This window comes from Acartia tonsa, chromosome 11, assembly GCF_053477335.1.
Source record: "Acartia tonsa isolate MP-2025a chromosome 11, ASM5347733v1, whole genome shotgun sequence".
Classification (NCBI taxonomy): Eukaryota; Metazoa; Arthropoda; class Copepoda; order Calanoida; family Acartiidae; genus Acartia; species Acartia tonsa.
The window spans coordinates 18,668,154-18,683,418 of NC_137270.1; the positions used below are offsets into that span (position 1 = coordinate 18,668,154).

Genomic DNA, 15,265 nt, shown 5'->3' on the forward strand with positions numbered 1-15,265 from the left:
TACTGGGTTCAACAAGGATGACATTATCTATGATGTTAATAAATTTGGTGAACAATATTATGTAAAAAAAAAAACTGATTTCTATCATTTTGTACTGGGTATTTGAAATCAGCTAATAGCGTCTTGAATATAAACACAGCCGAGTCCCTACAAAATAACAAAAAGTAATTTGCTAGCAGACGCAAGGATCTCAAACAATTGGGCCAGATAGTTGTCTACATTTTGTACCTAAACTTATACAATTTCTATTTTAGTATTTATTACGTGTCACAGTGTTAGATGGATTCCAAACATTTTTGAGTTGGCAGTAAGTTTTTTTTTCTTTCTAGTATGGCTTCGAAACCGATTAATATCTGATGGATTAGAACCGGTTCTCAGCCATACTGAAAAAAATAATGTATAGCATTGTATTACAGCAAACTTTCTATAAATATTAAAATAAAAAATCATAGAAAATAATGTAAGTTAATTTAGCACGGGGCTTAACTGGTTTTAATCTTAAAATTTTTCTTCCATAGAAAGCTGTCTATAATACGATGAGATAAAATAATATAATTAATAGCAAATCTACATCATAACTTTGTATGTTCGCCTGTATATCAGCCCGTAACGTTGTATTAAATTCACGAATAATGCAATTGAGAATAAATTAATCATTCACAAAAATATTGAAAGCTAATAAACTTTTAAACTTTATGTAAAGGGGGAAAATAGTATGTGGATAAAGGGACTATCCACGAACAAGAGCAAGTGATTTTGAGCACCTTCCAGCATTGATCCATAGTATTTTTTTAGTGAATATACTAAGTTGATGTTTGATATTTAGTTTATCGACTAAAAAGTTAGGTTTCACCATAATTTTATATGAAAAAACCATTGAAATGTAAAGCATTAATAAAATCATGGTGAAACCTAACTTTTTAGTAGATAAAGCAAATATTAAACATAATAAACCTAGTATATTCACTAAAAAAAAATACTATGGATCAATGCTGGAAGATGCTTAGTATCACTTGCTCTTGTTCGTGGATAGTCCCCTTTTACCATTGTACTTTACCTTCGATCCTTAGACAAATGCAGGAAGAGACGGGACATTGGACTGTAAAGAATACTGGACCTCAAAGTTGTATAAGGAATTACCCCTTTGTTTGGATTCAAAAATTTGGGAGCTTTTTAAAATCTTGTATAGTACAAACTTTTACATTTTACTCCATTGTCTTATCCCTTAAGATCCCTTGATAAATGTTACTTCTAGTTTTATCAATGATCTAAAGGGATAAGAGAATGGCCTATAAACTGAGGTGGATTCTTTTTTGGCTCACTAAAATCAGTGAGCCTCGCCAAAAATTTTTTTGGAAAAATCCTCCAAAATCGCATAAAAATCTACAAAAATCTAAAAAAATCAAAAAAGGGTTATTAACATAAGATTAAGTTTATTTTTTGTAGATTTTCTAATGTGATTTTTCACAAAAATTTTTAGCGAGCCTCACTGATTTTAGTGAGCCAAAAAATTTGTTAAGAATCCACCTTTGATGTACATCCCCAATGTTTATCCACATAGTTACCCATCCTGTAAATTACAATATGTGCTTAAAACGTTTGGACAATCAAAATTCAATAATTGTCCTCAAAGTTGTTAAGAAAACGTTATCATAAAACTTTGGGGCCTAATGTAATAAACAGTCCAATGGCAACATCCTATCTGAGTTATTAATCATAAAACCAAGAAATCTTAGCTTTTATTTTTGGATTTTTGTGAAAATCTTTCATCTGAAAACCTGGTCAGCTAAAGTCCGGGCTCGGCAGCCGTGCGTCAGCCCCCTGTATGCCTCAGGGAAAACAACGTATTACAATTTTTAAAATCAGTTGGATGTCTAAACCTGAGCCATACATATATGGTATCCCTCATTTTTTTTATAATTTCAAAGCATCAGGCTTGAATTTAAGGCCTATTCGCGGCTGACGAGCGGCTTTCGGGTCTTAGCTAAAGTTAATCCAAATTTACTATGAAAGTCAATTTAGAGTGCATTCTTTTTGAGAGAAGAAAAACTATTCTTAAGTTAAACTTGTCCAAATATGTTGTTGGAAAAAAACTAACAAGAAAAAAAGAGACATTACATTTGAAGAATTGTCAAATGTTTATAATAACATTAAAATCAATAAATAAATCAATTGATATATATTTGAGAAAAAAAGGAATATGATTAATGAGAGGGAGGGGGGAGGTTGTGGTTTTTTCTATTCATACCCCCCCCCCCCTCCGCGGAGACTATACACGCGGTACCTTAACTCCCCGGGAACCCAGTTTCAAATATGTATAATCTAACCTAAACTGACCAAATTAAAAAAAAAACAATCGAACGAAAACTACAAGGCACTTTTACAGAGAACACCAATGTTTTTCTTGCATGTTGATTAATTTTATTGCTGCGCTACATCTGTTATTAATTGTTCTTGTTTCTTATTTTAGGATGAATGGCCACCCTGGCTAACATACTTCTCAGGAATTCAAACATTCATATCATGAAGTTAACCACTCCCCGTCTTTTGAGATATTTTAAAAAGTTTTATTTACTAAGTATATTTGCGATAACTTTTATTTAATGAAATCTTCCAATTTTTAACATGTACAAAACGGCCTGCTTAATTGCTTCAAGATCCATGTCAGATCTATATAGGAAATAAATGTCTATAAACGAGCTCAAGTTTTCCAAGGAATATATGATTAAAACTCATAGTGCTCCAATAATCCATAATAAACTCTCATTGCCCAGAACGATAAGACCCATTATTTTACTTTATTAAAAATAAATTCATTTTTTTCATTTCATGTTGCTATTTACCTTATATTGATGTATTTAATTTCTAATCATAAAAAAGAAAATTTAAATTTATAATATGATAAATTTAAGAAAACTATGTTTTAAAAGAATTCGATTGTGGCGACATTTTGTGTGTTCAAATATTAAACTAAAATTGTAATCATCATCATTAACCCTTTGGTGATGGTAATGTAAAGAAAAAAATATAATTTAAAAAATCTTTTAAAAATCATTTAAATTATTAAATATTTACTTTCTTTTAGATAGTAATGCCGGGTGAGGAAAATAGATTTATTGAGAAATAGATATGCATATAGAAAACTAGCCAATAGGGAGATAATTATATCGAGCCAACTCTAGTAAATCATATTTGAGATTTAAAAAACTGGATGGGTGGTTGATAACAACATAGAGCCAGAACTTTAATGTTTGTTTAAAGATACTACCATCCTTAACATTGCAGATAACCAACCCTTTTAGTGTACTAGTTTGTCTGGATGGATGCTGTGAGTATTGGTGCAAAAAATGGGGACAAATTTCAAATTGTTTTGGCGTGTGACGTCATACCCCCATCTCTTTTCTAGGGGGTTTCTTTCCTCCTTCCCTTTTCTTTCCCCTCACTTGTGACGTAAATAATCAGCCCCGTCAAATCAATTTAAAATTTGTCCCCATTTTTTGCACCAATACACCAATACGAAGCTCTGAAACGGTAAGACAAACGAATATTAACACTGTTGAAGGACATAAATACATTTTTAGGACTTACTTAAAGAGTTGCAATGATCCCTAAATCGAATCTTGTTATTATAAGAATCATCATTCAAAGTTTGAAATCGATAGGATAATTCGAACATATTTAAATTAACTAAAAAGGCTAACTGCTCCGGACGTACGGACAAACAGACATACCTTAGTTATTGAAAAGCTTCGCTTTTGAAAAATTTTTAGCCAAAGACTGAGCCCTTATATTTATAGCTAGACAAATTTGTAATATAAAGGAAGTAATAAAGTGGTCTTTCAGAACTTTTCTATAACTTTTTCTTCTATTTAGACAATATACACAGACAATAGGATTTGTATCCTTATATAAACGTAACAAGATCTGTGTGTGTCTGTCTGTACCGATAGATCTTTCTAACCGCTGCTCCAATATGGTTCTCCTTTACATATTAGCATCGCATAAGTCTTTGAAATTATATGGATTATAACTATTGAGGGGGGGGGGGGGGTACGACCATCCTTCCAAGAGAAATAGCCCATAGAAAATTGGAGAGTGAACTTCAACCCCTCCAAGAAGCCGATTGAGCCCTCTATGGACGTGGCTGCTAGTTCTGAGATGCTTTCAAATATTTGGAGTTTTATAAAAAAAAAGTTATTGTTTTGTAAAGAGTATTAAGTTGTTATTTTTTTGGGTGAATTTACTAGGGATCTTATGCAATAAGACAATGACCGATAAATAAATGTACATTCCAATAATTAACACAAAATTACCCCTTCTGCAGATTACAATTAGTGGTTAAAACATTTGGGCACTTGACAAGGTTGTCTAGATAACGAATAATATAACATTATAATAAGACTTTGAGGATTAGTATAAAAAACAGCCCAATGTCCCCTTCTTCCCTGAGAAATGACAGACTTATCCTTAAAATTACATGTCTATACAAAAAAAATAGTTTAATCCTCTATTTAGACAAATATAAAAACAATATAGATAAAATCTGTCCATAGTATTAGTCAGAAAGTGTACACATTTGGGTCAAAACGTTATTTTATCATTTATTTTATAACAAGGGTGACAACATCCATAAGTATCGAAGAATAAAAATCGTGGATTAGAATATGTACAAATTAAAATATAAAATTAATATATTAAAATCAAGAATAGATCTATTGGAAAATATAAACACGAAACCTTGTTTTATTTTGTATGATAAAATAGCCAAAAACCTGCTAAAAAGCGGTCCGACAATTAATTGTACTCCTTAATGATGGGAATGTTGTCAAAAAATTTCAGCTTTCTATCTTTTATAGGAGCTGAGTAAATCCCATTTCCCCCATAGCGTTACGGACTGACTGACGGACAGACAAAGTAAATTATAGAGTAGCTTCGCTACTAAAAATGGTCACTCATACAGGGATAAGGTTCCCAGAATGAAGCTTTGCATATTGAAATCATATCGCCAAAAAATTGCTTTGTTCGTATTATAGGATAGATTCATACGTGATACAAAATTATTCCGATAGAAATACCTCTTTATGTTGTCTGATTTACCATCTAATGTAATACATCTCTTTATTTTACATTCAAGAAAAAATCTTTGAAAACGATTTTCCTAAATATAGTAAAATCAGGAATGGAATTTTGACTGCTATCCGAAGAACACTTTATATTTAATAGGTTAAGTCTGTAAAAGATAAAAGCAAATTGATAACATAATAGGTATTTATCGCATTATATTAAAAAAGCTTTCCGCGGCTATTAGAATGTAACCAGTTTTGTTAGCCGCGAGAGGTCGAAGGCCCAAGCTAACAAAGCTGGTTTTTGATTTTATTATTTGTGAAAATTTTCCGTATGGCTGAGAACCTGTTCTAATTCAGCGGATATTATCTGGTTTTGAAGCCATATTGGATATAAATATGTATCAAACCTTTCGTTTAAGTCAAACCTACATATTTGACTTAATTTAAATATGATTATGAAATTGATTTGTAAACATAAACCAAATTATATTTTAAATAAAAAATGTATATTCATGATAAATATTATTCATTAAATTCGAAAATTAAAAATGCTTAAAAGTAACATTTTTGAAGAAAAAAAATGTTTGAATATTTTTGCAGAAATCTCTCATCTTTGTATGACGTTCAACTCTTCAGGAAAAATGAAAATTAATATTTATGAAAGCTACTTCATAATTGATGTATAACTTAATACCTAGCATCTAGAGGCTCCGTATTCAAAGGTGCCTAAAGTGACTGTCAGAAAAATAGCTCAAAGCCATCCAAAGACTATAATCTAAAAATGAAATAGCCATCAAGGGACTTGTGTGAAGCTTAACCAAAATTGAAAACTTAATCAGTTTAGTAGTCTTTGCTAAATGGGGTGCTGCCACTTTTACCACTAGCAAAAATACAGCCACTGTTTTTTTGACAAAAAGTGGGTGTGTTTTTGTCAATTTCGATTATAGCTGTGTTTATGGCAATATTTTTTTATCCACTGTCAAAATTACACCTTCACTGCTGTCATAAACACAGTTTTAATGTCATTTTCACACCCATGAAATTCAATGAGGCTGTCAAATTCACAGTTTTGATGACTAAAATACACCTATTTTCATATTACTATTAAGTATTTTAACCAAGTTTTTAAAACTTATAATATTAATGTTTATAGTTAAATTAATCCACACAACAATAATTCTAAACTCAACAAAAGAAGGTTACAGACGAATATTGGATTATAGAGTAGTTGCACTAATTTTTAAAAAAAAGATTGTTGTTCATTAACATATTTTTCTGAAATGCACTTTATGCAACTATGCCTTTAATTTATTTTTTCATCATGTAAATTAATCTACACAACAATAATTCTAAAAGTATCAAAAGAAGATAACAGACGAATATTGGATATTATAGAGTAGTTGAACTAATTTTAAAAAAAGATTGTTGTTAATCAACATATTATTAAAAATTCCCCGGGCGCACCTTATTATAAATTTTATGGTTATCAATTATGAACCCATACTTCACAAATATTTTCAAAGGTCAATATAACCTAAATCAAGTTTGTCCCTTAGACTAGACCTCACTTTCATAATTTGACTTAGTTTTGGCTCTATGAACAATTGGTATTTTACCTCCCAATGCTAGAGAACATTTCAGTAAGCTAATGTTCAACTCCAATAATTAAAGTATTAAGATATACTTGTAGAGTTGCTACGATTTTTAAAATGATTAAATTATTAAGATACTTTCATTGTAGAATTGCTACAATTTTTTAAATAATTAAAGAATTAAGATATATTTTAAGAGTTGCTACGATTTTCAATTAAATTAATAAATTAGATAAAATGTATTTAAAGGAAGCCTGCAAGAAATACCACGCTTTAACTGCTGAAAGACTGCCACAAGTAGACCCAATACCCCAAATTTGAAGCCTTCAGCTTCTATAACAAAAAAGTTCTATGCATTATAAAATGACATTTTATGTACAATTATTATTTTGAAAGAATCTCAATGCTAATGTTAGAAATTTTGAAATTAAACTACATGGCCTAGAAACAAAATTATAAGCTTATTTTGCCATAAATTTCGGAAGTTAGTAACTAATTATATTTTTACAATAAAAATACCCATTTTTAAAGTCAAAATCATTACAAAAAAATTAAGTTTAACTTGCGTTGTACCGAGTGTACTGTAGCCAATCAGAAGGCTGAATCAGCTAAGCAATTAATCACAGCTGAGCTTGTTTTAGTTTTCCCCTTTGTTTCCGCTATGATTTTTGTTCACAAATGCAATTTAAATCGAATTTTTTTCATAGATTTTGACTATGAAATGTGGTGTTTTTATTGTAAATATGTAATCAGTTACCGGCAATCTAAATTTCTGACAAAGATAAGATTATAATTTTATGTCTAGGCAACGTAATTTAATATTGTTTTTTCTTTTATGAGCATTGTAAATCTTTCAAAATTTTCATTGTACATGCAATGCTATTTTGAAATGCCTAGAACTTTTTTGTTATTGAAGCTGAAGGCTTATAATTTGGGGTATTGGGTCTACTTGTGGCAGTCTTTCAGTAGTTAAAGCGTGGAATTTCTTGCAGGCGTCCTTTAAGTATGTACATTGTACATTGTACAATATGGGTATAATGCTACAACATTGATTCAAACATATTTTTTTGTATACCTATGTAATAAATAAACTGGATAAATAAGTATAAATTTAAAAGATGTATTTTTGTCAATATGTAGGTGTATAATTGACAAATTATAAATTTAATAGATGTATTTTTGTCAATATGTAGGTGTATAATTGACAGCAAAACTGTGAATATGCCAGTGCAATAACTGTATTTTTGTCATACCCCCTAAAAGTGCAGGTGTGAATTTGACAGTAAAACTGTGTTTATGACAGCAAATCACTGTTTTTATGACAGTATTAACACTTTTTTAGTACTTTTTCAGTACTTTTGCTAGTGGTAAATCTGCCATGTACCCTTGCTAAATATCTAAAGATTTAAACAAACAAAATCCTTCCTACTCTATATAATATCATTATCCATAGACACAGTGTTTCGCTTTTTTAGGGCTCATCAGTATGGCTCAATTCATCAGAATTAATTTTGCACGTGTCGGGGCTTGAACCAGGAACACTTAGATTACCAGGCCAACACCCTACCCATTGCGCCATTACCCCATGACGAGTAAGGAATGAAATTTCGACCAGAGCTCAACCAACTTATGATGAGTTAGACCATGAATCCTGTTTAGTAAAAGGCAGGGCTCGGCAGCCGCGTCTCAGATGCCTCAAATTTTAATCCAATTGTGTACAGAAAAAAAAATCAGAAAAAAAGATTGTATGTTTAGAAACAGGTTTACACAACCAGCTAAATTTTAAGTTATAATAAGACTATTTTACTAAGGCTTACAAGCTGCTAACGCGCGGATGCTGAGTCCCGGTAAAAGGACTCACTTTATTGTCATTTCTTAATAAAAATATTATCTTAATTATTGTGAATAAAGTAAACATTTCTTTTCTTCTTCATGTATATTATATATGTTACTGCTTTTGCAAAAAATATTGTGATAAAAAAAAGAAAATTATTATAGTTTGGAAATTGGAAACGGGATATAGATTTGCAAATTGCATGGTTAATAAAAATAGTTTACCATTTATATTTCTCAACTTTTGCAACAATCAAATTGATCGTCTTTTTATTTTGTTTATATTTCCCAATTACATATATAGGAAGGGAGGGGACATTAGGCTGTTTAGAACACAAGTCCCCAAAGTTTTATGATAACGTTTTCTTAATCGTTGGTTTTACAAATTTGCGGGACTTTTATTAAATTTTTATTGGTTCGCTTATTAAGTTGACTATTCAAACGTTTAAATCACTAATTGTAAACTACAGAGGGAATAATTTTGTGTATCATTATTGGAGTGTTACATCAACTTATAGGCAAATGTCTTATTCCTGTTATATATGTTACAATCAGATGCATAAAATAAAATATTTTGTCTCGAATATTGGTATATTTTTTTCAGAATCTGAATCCCTATCCACAATTTGAGTAAAAGAAAGGAAATTATACATTTGTCATACTTAGACTTTTTGCATCCGTTTTTTTTAAGCAAAACTTTCCTTAGACAAGGGTCGGTGCGTACGTCTGTCCTCTGAATCGTAAGGCTCGTAACAATTGAACTATAAATTTCAAACTTTGCAACGTGATTCCTAAAACAGTAGGATACAATTTGAAAACGTAGTAGCTCTATAATCCTTAATAAAACTTCAACGATTTTTTTAAAGGAATTTAATTTTTGATATATTTTGATATCAATATGTTACGTAATTTACTTATCTCATTACTATGGTTTTTTCGTGATAGTGATTACTAGGCCGATTGGTCATTTTTCTTTCTCACCCTGAGAACTAAGAATATCTATATGTTATATTAGAGTATTTCATCAATTTAAGGATTTACATTTCAATTTAATGAATTATTCCAATTGGTAGGAGCTTTTCATTTGTAAGCGAGCTACAAAACTCCCCTCCCCTCACATCTTATTTTTTTCTTGAAGAACTATATACCTGCTATATAATGATAGGACAAGGGCCGATAAATTGATGACATCTCCAATGATAATGCACACAATTACCATTTCTGTAGATTACAATTTATGGTTGAAACGATCCAATATTCAACTTAAAAAAATAAAGCAAGTCACCAAAGTTGATAAGCTAACGAAGAAGAAAACATTATTGTAAAACTTTGGGGACTAGTGTAATAAACAGCCAATTACCCCCTCCCTCCCTACCTGCAAGGACCTAACCCCACAAAGCGACATAATATGACATGTTGCTATTCAACTTCATAATTTTGTTGACATAATAACAACACATCTTTTGACAGGATTAGAAGCTGGAAAAATATCAATGAGTAAAAATCAGTTTTCTGTTTTTAAAGCAGGAGGTGATTTTTGTATTGCCTAACTGGCGGTTTGGAGGATATTGCCTTTTAATCTTTTAATTACTTTAATTTAGATATTCAATTTTTGAATTTAATCTGTTTGAATACAGTTCAAATGGTACAAACATATAGAATGTAATATATAATTCGAAATGCCCGTTCGTCCTTTAATTATCAGCTACAATTAAAAATAGACTAATGAGTTCCGATCCTGTACGTAGAGTTCTTTCTCGAGGTTTAATAAATTTTAAAGGTTTATTTTCTGATAAAACAAAAAGTTTTTTAAAACCTAATATTAGTACATCTGTTTGAAGTCCTATTTTAGTGATTATGTACCTTGAAAAATATTAAACTTTAATAGATTCTCGAACCACTGGGTAACCGTCACCAAGAAATAAAATTTTCATTTTTGATATGTACACAGTTAACTTCTACATATACGAGATGAAACATGGAGGATGTTGGAATATGATTAAGAAAGCAAGGTATATAAATCCTTTTTAATAAAGTAATAGGATCTTTGTCTGTCTGTCTATCTGTACCATAGATCTAGGGAAGGTTTATAACTTTTTTGGGGGGAAAAAATAGAGAAATCGGCAAAAAAAATACCAAAAAATATTTAAAAGGGTCACTAGGCGGTGCTTTAATTATTTCTCAACTTAGATGTTTTAAAAGAATATATTCTAAGTGCCGCTAGAAGCCGCTAGGGGCTGATCCTGGTAATTTTCAGTCGGAACTGCTAATTCGAAAATGCTTTCCAATATGCAGCTTTAGCCTTGCAATTTTTTACAATTTATTAAAACAAGCAATCCGTTACCTACGGGACATGAAGACTCTAATTGTACTAAAGCTTTGCTTTTAACAAGCAATCTGTGGCCTAAAAAAATGTTCCATTCAGCAAAACCTTTTGTCTAGGATTGTTGGAATGATTTATCAATTTATCAAGAAACTTAGACAAATTCTCTGGAATAAAAATAATTAGAAAAAATATTTAATATTGAATATTTTTTGTGTCCGTTTTTGGAGATTAAATTTTTTTGTCGAAAAGTTTGGACACTGATAATTAAAACCTACTAATCAAGATTTATAGAATATTTATTTCTCGCATCGCATTATAAACAGCTTTCCGCGGATATAGAATGTACTGGTTTTAATCTTATGATTGTACATTTTATATTCGTAGAAAGCTGGATATGATACGATGCTAGACATAGTTTTTTCGCATGGATTAGAACCGGTTCCTAGCCACCGGATTCGAATGAATACGAGATAGTATTTTTAACGTTTATTAAAATTTATAGTTTAAATATACATAGTTTGGTTAAAACTAGCAGTTTTCAAACTTTTCAAAAATTTCAAACTTTTAACATACAGATGGTTTAATTAGGGATAAATTGTTTAATTCTCTTGAGATCTCTGCTTTTGATTTGATATCCTTATAATATAGTAATAGGATGTGTGTCTGTCGGAGTGTACCGAAGGATCTCGCTAACCGCTGAACCGATCGGGTTTTCCTAAACAGGGTAGCTTCCTGGGAAGGTTCATAACTATTTGGGGCGAGGGTACCACCACCCTCCCAAGAAAATTTTCGCCTAGAGACTTATACGCAACATAAAGAAGTAAAGAGGCTTGATCGCAAAATAGATAGGTATCGTAGAGACTTGAACCAAACAAACAAACAATTAAAGTGCCATTAGAGGCCTTTAGGGGCATATCCGCTAGTATTATATATTGTTTAAGGCTAAGGCGACCTGAATTATTAGAAGAGGAGACAACGTATCCTGTTACCTCAATAGTACATCAGGTAAAACAGGCAGACGGACAAAACATTGATAATGAAGCAGCGCGTTAAAATCTAATTAATAACTCTTGGACTGTTAATGACTCCGTAGCGCTAGACCTTTTTAATAGGTCCCAAGGTCCTAACATCATAACAATTGCAGATAACCAACCATCTCTTTGATTGCACGATCTTTGAATGAAGCCCTAGCTATGTATGGTATCACCTGTTTTAAGAAATGACATTCCCCATACTCTTACTATTAATGTCACACATCTGGCATTTATTTAATGTCTGTAGTTATGAGTAGTCGGTTTGAGTCGAGATTCGAACACATTACCTCCCCAATGATTAACAAGCTATACAACCAAACTTATAATAGATAGCTATGTTAATTTGTTTTATGTTTTATAAATGCACCTACACATGATGTAAGCAAATTTTTGGTTACGATGGATATAGAATATGTTGAACCTAGTAATAGTGTCTAACTTTTTATCTTTGTGACATAAAAAAAATCGAAGGATGAGAGGGGAGGTGGGAGGTGGGAAAGGAAACCCCTTAAAAAGAGATGGATTTTTGTTACGTCACAAAGATAAAAAGTTAGACACTATTACTAGGTTCGAATATGTTGATATATTGACATGGGGAAAATTTGTCGTCAGTTTAGATTCTAATATTTGCCTCATTTATTGGTCAGTTCATTAATCCAGAAGGAGTGGTGGGGATGGTCTAAAGGCGTTGGATGGGGGTATCTAATTTGTTCTGAAAGTATCACTTTATTAAAGGTACATGAAAATCTGGCGAAACATCCAAATGATTATCTATTATGAAATGAAATGTTGACACTCTGGAACATTTATTTTGGCTTTTAGCATCACAATTTTTATTTTTTAGATATCTGGAGAAAGTCAAGAACAGTTAAACCTGACGTACCAAGAATGTACAGTTTAATACAATACAATAAAACAGAGTTAAGGATTAATTCAATATTTATTTTACTTTTACTTTCTGCTTATTAACTGAAGAAAAATATAAATTTTGATATTTTTAACAGGGCTCAGCAGCCGCGCTTCAGCAGCCTTAAGCCTTAAAAATATCAACCTTTATTAACCTTTACAATATTAAAAATTAATAAATTTGAAATGCTGCCAAATGGGTTTAAATTAAGCGGCTGACTCACGGCTGGCGAACCCTATCGTGGAACTATTGTTTACGTAAATGTTTAAATCAAATAACAAGAAAATATGTTAAAATATCCAAAGGTAGCCCAGCAAAGATACAAAATTCTTTATTTTATTGGCATTATAAATAGTGAGTTAAAATACACCAATAGCATAAAATAATGATATGGGAAGATACCCACCCCCATCTTGGAACAAAGCCCAGGATTGAAAGCATAAGGCGATTAATTGATATACATTCCCAATTATGATAAACAAAATTACCCCTTCTGTAGAATACAATAAGTGGTTAAAACGGGTTTGGACACTCAACTTATAAAACCAACCAATCAAATCCAATAAAAGTCCTCAAATTTGTATAGCCAACGAATAAGAAAAGGTTATAACAAAACTACTTATAACTGGACAAAGGCACTTTAGCCATGAATAGAGTAGCTGCAGCAATGAAAAATAAATGTAAAAGTTTTGAAACCTTTTGTTGTTTGTACTTTGTTATTTTATTGAATGTTTAAATTAATGTGCCAAAGACCAATATTGCAGTATTTTCATTTTACCTTTTATAATGTCTATCTGTCTGAACCAAACAATTCCCCAATTGAGGCTTGCTTTGGCAGAGTAGCTTCTTAAGGGTCCTCTTAAGGTTTATGACATCTGCTGTTTGTCCTGTTGTTATCCAAGTTTTTTTTGTGCTTCGCTACTTATGTATTTTAATATTACGCAACAACTTTTTCTCTTTTTTTCAACAGAAGAATACAAAAATATTATTCTTTTTTTTCTCCAACTAAAAATACATTTTGTAAAATACGATTTCTAGGATTAGAAATAAGACAATGGACGATAAATTGATGTCCTCACTCCCCCCCCCCCCAAAAAAAAAAAGTCTGTGTGTGAAATTTTGCTTATTGTATCAACTTGTGGAATAGGGTTAAATGTATACATAGTTTTACTTCTCCCCCCTGACAATCGATATATAATTACTTGGATGTTGCACTAAATTTTCAAATTTTCATATTAGCAACATAAGTTGACGACATACCCCGTCAATTTATCCACCTATTATATATCCATTTCCGTCCGTCTGAAGCTTAAGATCTCGGTAATCAAAGAACCGATTGGATTTTCCTCTTCAGGCAATATATCTACTGGTCCTGTGGTGGTTTTAAGCTATTTTCTAGGAGGATGGGACAACACCCCCCCCCCCCCCAAAAAAAAAAAAAAAAAATTTCTAGATTTTTTTAATGGCAGTTAATTTAAAATGTGGTGGTCGCAACACCAGAAGTATTTTTTTTAAATTACCTCTTGGAACAAAGCCCCTAGAGGTTAGGTGCGAAGTCTCTAGTTAAAAGATATAGGATTTAGTTTTTTTAGAAAAGAAATACAATTGCAGATTTCTGAAACATTCTATTATTCTATAATACAAAGTAGAATTATGTCTGTCCGTCCGTCCCTTAAGATCTCGGTAACCACTGAACCGATCGGATTCTAATCTCCAGGGAATATACCTACTGGTCCTGTGGTGGTTTAAGGCTATTTTTTGGGGCTTGGGACATTGGAAAATGAAAAAAATCCGGCCCCCCCCTTTTTTTTAATAATTTAAAATTAGTGTTGGAGTGGGGGCTTCTCATCAGGTACTTAATTTTTTTTTAATTATTTAAAATTTGTGTGGGCATCTCCAGAGGTAATTTTTTCTCTTTAATTACCTCTTGGGGCAAAGCCCCTAGAGGCTAGGGGCGAAGCCGCTAGTTATAAGATTTAGGATTTAGTTTTTTTAGAAAAGAAATACAATAGAAGATTTCTGAAACATTCTCTTTTACGCAATATATATTTCTATCTGCTACAAAACTAAGCCTCCAGTAGAGGTTTGTTATTTTTTTCTAGGTGCGATTTATTTTGAAAGAATGGAGGTAGCCTCCCTCAAAATAGAGAAAAGTCCATTGTTTAGCGAGATTGCATAACCACAAAGAGAAATTATATTTCTTTTACCCGAATAAAAATTAGCAGGATCTGTGTCTGTACCAAAGGATCTCTCTAACCACTGAACCAATATGGTTTTCCTTTACAGTGAAACTTCTCACGGTCCGGGGAAGATGTTTAATGATGTTTGGGAGGGTACCACCAACCTCCCAAGAAAAATCGCCCCTAGAAAAAGACCCCCCTTCCTATTTTTATTCATTTTCCTTTTTAAAACTAAAATAAAAAGAGTGGGGTCGATTCCCAATCCACCTCAAGTGCCCCCAGAGGTCTCTCGGGGCGAAGTCGCTAGTATAAAGAAAAATATCAAGT

The 15,265-nt window shown here is 31.6% G+C and overlaps 1 protein-coding gene across 1 annotated transcript in view; it reads left to right on the forward strand.

Annotated features, from left to right (window-relative positions):
* LOC145331162 (FMRFamide receptor-like) overlaps positions 1–12,766 on the forward strand; it is a 36,110-nt gene extending 23,344 nt beyond the window's left edge. The window contains exons 8-13 of the mRNA XM_080175787.1: positions 255–307; positions 2,471–2,501; positions 5,664–5,699; positions 10,440–10,503; positions 11,759–11,822; positions 12,696–12,766. Coding sequence (XP_080031913.1) covers positions 255–307; positions 2,471–2,501; positions 5,664–5,699; positions 10,440–10,503; positions 11,759–11,822; positions 12,696–12,752 — 305 coding nt within the window. The 3' untranslated portion in view covers positions 12,753–12,766. The remainder of the gene's footprint in view (positions 1–254; positions 308–2,470; positions 2,502–5,663; positions 5,700–10,439; positions 10,504–11,758; positions 11,823–12,695) is intronic.
* Positions 12,767–15,265: the final 2,499 nt, after the last annotated feature.